The 6,000-nt window shown below is 42.3% G+C and overlaps 1 protein-coding gene across 1 annotated transcript in view; it reads right to left on the bottom strand.

Moving 5' to 3' along the window:
* The window catches only part of SYNE2 (spectrin repeat containing nuclear envelope protein 2), a 259,839-nt gene that overhangs the window by 65,340 nt on the left and 188,499 nt on the right, over nt 1-6,000 (bottom strand). Inside the window, exons 83-84 of the mRNA XM_080930654.1 lie at nt 5,486-5,662; nt 2,787-2,942 (exon numbers count right to left, since the gene is read on the bottom strand). Coding sequence (XP_080786780.1) covers nt 2,787-2,942; nt 5,486-5,662 — 333 coding nt within the window. The remainder of the gene's footprint in view (nt 1-2,786; nt 2,943-5,485; nt 5,663-6,000) is intronic.

Here is a 6,000-nt window from a genome sequence, read left to right as displayed (position 1 = left end):
AACAAAACAAAACACACAACCAAACAAAACAAAAGAAAACCACCACAAAATAGATCCACCGGTGTAAACCAGCTGAAGGAGGCTTGCCACAGCCGGGAATGATGGCATGTGCATGTAATCTCAGCATGCCCATAGCTGAGGCAGGAGAATCACTATGAGTTTGAGGTCAGTTTAGTCTATATAGTAAGACCCTTTACAACCAAACAACTAACCAACCAAAGTAACCACAAAGGTGATTCTCCTGCTTGGGAGGCAGCCTGGACAGCCAGAACACAGAGTGGCAGGAACTCTGTAGCGTGTAGCCTTCTACCCCAGCGCATGACTGGAAAACCCCTCAAAGAGCCACCTATGATTAAATGCACCTTGGAGTTCTCACTGACAAGAGGCTGCAGAGGCTTTCAGCAAACTAAACAGTACTTCAGAGCGGGCTTTGCAGGCTGGATCCACTGAGTACCGTCCTGCTCACCCCTCCCTGGCTCCTGCCGTGAGCCACACTTACGAACATGTGTCCTTGAACACCAATCAGACACTAGTGTATTTTTCTGTAAAGTGAGACCTTGAAATATACTTGAAAATGTTGAATTGTATAATTCTACAGAACAATTAATAAACAGGAGTTTATCCTTTTCAGGTAAAACCCACCAATGAAGCATATATACATATATCCATATACATGTATACATATATACACACATATCCATATACATGTATACACATATACACATATACCCATATACATGTATACATATATACACATATATCCATATACATGTATACATATATACAGGGCACCACAGCGACAGCATCTTAACCACAGTTTCTTTTTTGTAACTGTGGAGAATTGCTGTCTCTTTCAAATTTCTAATAATCAACCCATAGAGGCTCCTTTAACTAGAGAGTTCTAAAAGTACTTTCACCAGTAAGTTTTCATATTTCCTCTATAATGAAAGAAAAATTTTAAAGGATTATTTAACTATTAGAAATACTAACACACAACCACACACATGTGTGCACCAATAATGATAGCATACATAATAAGTTTAACATGATCCCTCTCCCATAACTATCTGTCCTTTTTGTCCTTCTTCGACTAACATGGACTGGGCCCAGGTGTCCTGCAACCCAAGTTGGCACTCTGGGGCCTTCCAGCCCTGCCCAAGCATGCCAGCTCCCACCTCACAACCATCATCTTCCTCTAAATTCCAATTTGCAGAAGCTGACCTGCTTGTCTGTTAGACATTTCAATCCCAAGCCTGTAGAGATGGCTCTGATGTCCAGAGCATCTACCGCTCTTGGAAAAGACCTCAGGTCAATTCTCAGCACCGGGTGGAATGGCTCAAGATGGCTTGCGCCTCCAGCCCCGGGTGGAATGCGGGTGGAACGGCTCAAGGGGGCTTGCGCCTCCAGCCCCAGGGTTATTGGATGCCGCTGGCCTTCTCAGGTGCTGGCGTTCATACCGCCACAGACACAGATCTCACAGACACACATAATCAAACATCATAGAATAAACCTTAAAAGAATGTCCCAATCCTTCTGAAATGATTATGGACTCACTTCTGTTAGCTATGCTTGCTTACGAGGGAACATCAAACTTACGCAGCAGGCCTCCCATTTCAGGCAACTACGTATTTCTTTGGTAACTCTCCTTGCTTTTGGTACTTACAGCTCTTATCTCACAACACCAAGTATTTCTACATCAGATGGTCTGGTCTGCCTGTTTGTCTGTCTGTCTGCGGATCGAAACCAAGGCTAGCCAAGTAGAGCACTTAAGCTATGCTCTTTAGCTCTTGTATTTGTAAAGGTACAGCTTGGTTTGACACTGAGGCAGGCAGGTAGCTCCAATGAGCCATTCCAAGCTTGTTTGGAGGGCAGTACCGTCAGAAGGAAACATGCCACTAAGCCCAGAGAGGCTGCAGAAGATTTGCCCAGGTTAGACCAACGTGCAACTCTTTGCAGCTTCCCACAGCCGAAGGCTGAGCCCTAGGTGGGCACTAAGGCAGAGAGGAGTTGGGAGTTGGGACTGGAAGTGGCCGCCACAAAGGACCTCGTTCTTGCTGTAGTTTTCAATTTTTGACCAGTGCTGTCTGCAACCTCGGGAGAACAGGATTTTGACCCACACTAGCCCCAGCAGAAGCTTTCACACAGAAGTGGTACATGTGCCCTCTGCAGCCATGGTGACGGCGATGTTCAACTGAGGATGCCCAGCTCTGGTCCTGCTGGTCAGTATGGGTCCACACATGGTGAGAGTTTTAAGGACGTCATGACCCTGGCAATGGATAACACCCTCACACTCAAGTGTGACTTATACCGGCTCCGAGGGACAAGTGGTCCTTCAAGAGCACTGTGCACAACAGGTGGCAAAAATCATCTCCTTCAGGCAAAGTGCAGGATGTACTGAGAACAATGGCAAAGTCTGAGTGATGTCACCAATGCTGTGCAAAATAATAACGTAAAAATCCAGCTGGGGAAGCTTGGAAGCAGAAGTCCCTGAAAATATTTCCACTCCTTAGAAGTAATTTTCAAACCTCATAAAAGGGACAATGACCATGAAAGAACCTTCTGTTAATGATGGAAAGGTATCGCTTTATGATTATTTAAAACCCAGGATATTTGGCTAGTTTACATGAGAAAGGAAGTACAGCCAAGCACCATGTGCATACTGCAATCTCATACTCCATCCTAGGTTTGTTTGTGTAAGACAGTCTGATACAGGGTTCACTAACCATGAACCTCTCACACTCATCCTTGTTACGTCACATGGTGGGTGGGATGCTGACCCTCCTTACCTGGCAGTCCAGGAGCAGCTTCTCCATGGAGACAGCACTTTCTGGTTTTTGTAGCATCTTCAGCCTTTCTTCCTGTGCCTCCAACCAGCTGTTCAAGTTCTGTATTTTGTTTTCATTCTCAGTGATACTTTCCAAAAGTTGTTCCAAATGTTGTATCTGTACGTGATGGATTAAAAAAAAAAGTTACAAAGAAAAATTTCTTACTTTCATCTCTCTTCTTAAAAATGTGTGACAGTTTGACAGAGAATGTCCCTCATTGGCAAGAGCATTTTAACACTTGGTCCCCATGTGGTGGTGCTGTTTTGGGAGACTTAGAAGGGATGGTCTTGCTGGAAGAAGTGTGTTGTTGGGGCTTTGAGAACAGTCTGGCTATACTTCTAGTTTGCTCTCTCTGCTTTTAGTTGTTAACGGTGTGATAATCTTTCAGCTTCCTTCTCAGATCACCATGCCTTCCTGCCTTGCCAGACTTTGAGCTCTCTGGAGCAATAAACCCAAATAAATTCTTCCTTCTATTCGCTGGCTTGGGTATGGAATTTTATCACGCAACAGGAAAGTAACTAATCAGAATGTAAATAGCATTATATGTTTGTTTTTCTTTTTACATTTACTAGTTTTGTTTATCCTCGCTACGGTACCTGTATCCTTTGGAAATTAAAAGATAACCTGGCTTCTTCTAGAAGTTTAATATTTTATATAACAAAATACACTGGTCATTTTAGAAGAAAGATTTTTAAGTCAGGAAATAAGCTTTAAATTTTTCTCTATTAAAACTAAAAAGAAAATTAAAAAGTGAAACATAATCTGTTGAGATGGTTGCTCCGGCATTGCATGCTAGCTATACCAAATAAAACTATGCTTCTAAATATCAATACTTTTCATTGTATCCTTCACTACCACTGATGTAGACAAAGAGAAACTTCTTTTTCTTTTAATTAATTAGCACCCCAAGTGCTGCTTCCCTCTCAGTTCCCCCTTACTGAGATCCTTTCCCCTCCTTCTCCTCTTTTGACTCTTTTAGAGTTGCCTAAAAATTAAAAAAAAAATTTTTTGATGGGGGGGGCAGTGGCACATGCCTTTAATCCTGGCACTTGGGAGGCAAAGGCAGGCTGATTTCTAAATGTGAGGCCAACCTGGTCTACAGAGTGAGTTCCAAGATAGCCAAGGCTACACCGAGAAACCTGTTTTAAGAAAACTAATTACCTATCTACCTACCTACCTACCTACCTACCTACCTACCTACCTATCTATCTATCTATCTATCTATCTATCTATCTATCTATCTATCTATCTAAAGTTTGTAAGCCACCATTTGGGTTGCTGGGAGCCAAACCTGGATCCTCTGTAAGAGCAGTCAGTGCTTTTAGTGACTAAGCCATCTCTCCATCCCTTTTTAGCAATTTCTTAATAGACACTGATATGCCCACAGAATCTCAAATAAGTCACCATTTAACAAAGCAAATCAGTTTCTTATTCTGATTTCTATTTGTATGTAACTTTATTAGGTAGTGACTGTACGTTTTGTCTACATAAGCTTTACTCTTGGTCAGTCTGCATGCACACTGAGTTAAGACATGCTGATAATAGTTATCCAGTCAAGCGTGACCTTAGTCCCTGTACTCAGCAGAGGCTGGTGGATTTCTGTGAGTTCAAGGCCAACCTGATCAACATAGCAAGTCCCTGTGTCAAAACAAACAAGAAAGCAAGCGAACAGTCTTTTCTCAGCTGGATATAGTATTACTTGATTAGTTGTTATTCCAAAGTTGGAAATTAAGGCACTGTACATTTTTACAAGTGCGAATAACATTGAGCACATTATATAGGAATTCCTTTGTGGGAGGAATATCTGTCCATTTTAAATAACTGTCTAAGAACTGGACTGTATGTTAGGGGAGCCAATAAACCTTGGCTTCTTTAAATGTTGCTGATATTTTCCAAAGAAATTTTAAGTCATTCTGCCATTGGATGTGTATGAATGTGGTAGCCTTGGGTCTTATTTTGTGAAAACATTTCTAACTTACTAACTATATGCTCCTTAGTGTTTGGATATCTGAGGGTACAAATAGATGTATTTCCATTTTATCTATTAAAACTAGAATTTCTAGCTTTGAGAAATGTCCTGTTCAAATTATCTGCTCATTCATGTACTTGAAAATTAAATAGGAATCTCCAGGAAATGAATACCTCTGTGTGTATTTTTAATACAGAAAAGAGATGAGATGTTTGTTACTATCAATATTAAATAATTTTTATCACAAATATGTTTTCTTCATGTTTCAAGACCCGAGGAGTGGAAACCTTCCACTTTCTTTTATTCTGTTCTGTCTTCTCAAAGTGAAACTGCTTTTCCTTTTGAATGTGTTTCCACAGGAAATGTCAAAACTCTGACCTTTTGGTAGCCTGATAAATTCCTTTTCACTTGCCTAACTCAATTTCCCAAAGAAATCCCAACAGAAATATAATATTACTTTCATTATCTGTTATGTGCACCCACAGAAAATGCTAAGACTTTAAGGTTTCCCAAAGGAGCTGTAATTGGGATGTTTAGCAGGCTTAAGACTGTGAATAGCTTTTAGGAGTTTTCAGCCAGGGGCATATTGCAAGGATGAAACCATGCATCCAGGTGCAAAAGCATGCATCCGGGTGCAAAAGAATGCATCCGGGTGGGACACCATGCACCAGCGTGTGACTACAGGACTCACCTTTCTATTCAGGGTTCCGTGCACTCGCTGCCACTGGCGGTTCATCTCCCCCAGGTGCTCTGCAAACTCCGTCCTCTCGTAGCGCTTGCTTTCTACGTCACAGGTGCTTAGCTGCAGCAGCGACTGGTTAACAAAGTCAACTGTCCACTGCTTATAGTCCATTTCCATTCTGAACTCCTAAAACACGAGTGAAATGAAACACCAGTGTCAGGAAGTCCATCACACTGCTGGGCTTTCCTTACGGCGGACTCTAACCTGCCAAGCGCCTACCACTAACCCTGCTGTCAGGAATACCTTCCAGTCTCCCACCCTCCATGGGACAGGGTGTTCTTTTATCCGTAAGGAGACTCTTCGAGGGAATGACATATTCTTAGGGCAAGCATGACTCACTTCCCTGCGGGCTCACTGGAAACTCTAAGGAAACCACACGCTGGTACCTGCTGTAGGACCATGGTCTGACAAAGGGGTCCTGTGAGATTCTGAGCCATGTGAGGACTCAAGGGAACAACAGGATA

Source organism: Micromys minutus (genome assembly GCF_963924665.1).
Source record: "Micromys minutus genome assembly, chromosome: 1".
NCBI lineage: Eukaryota > Metazoa > Chordata > Mammalia > Rodentia > Muridae > Micromys > Micromys minutus.
Note: the sequence above shows the minus strand (reverse complement) of the source record. Positions and strands in the feature narration are given on the sequence as shown.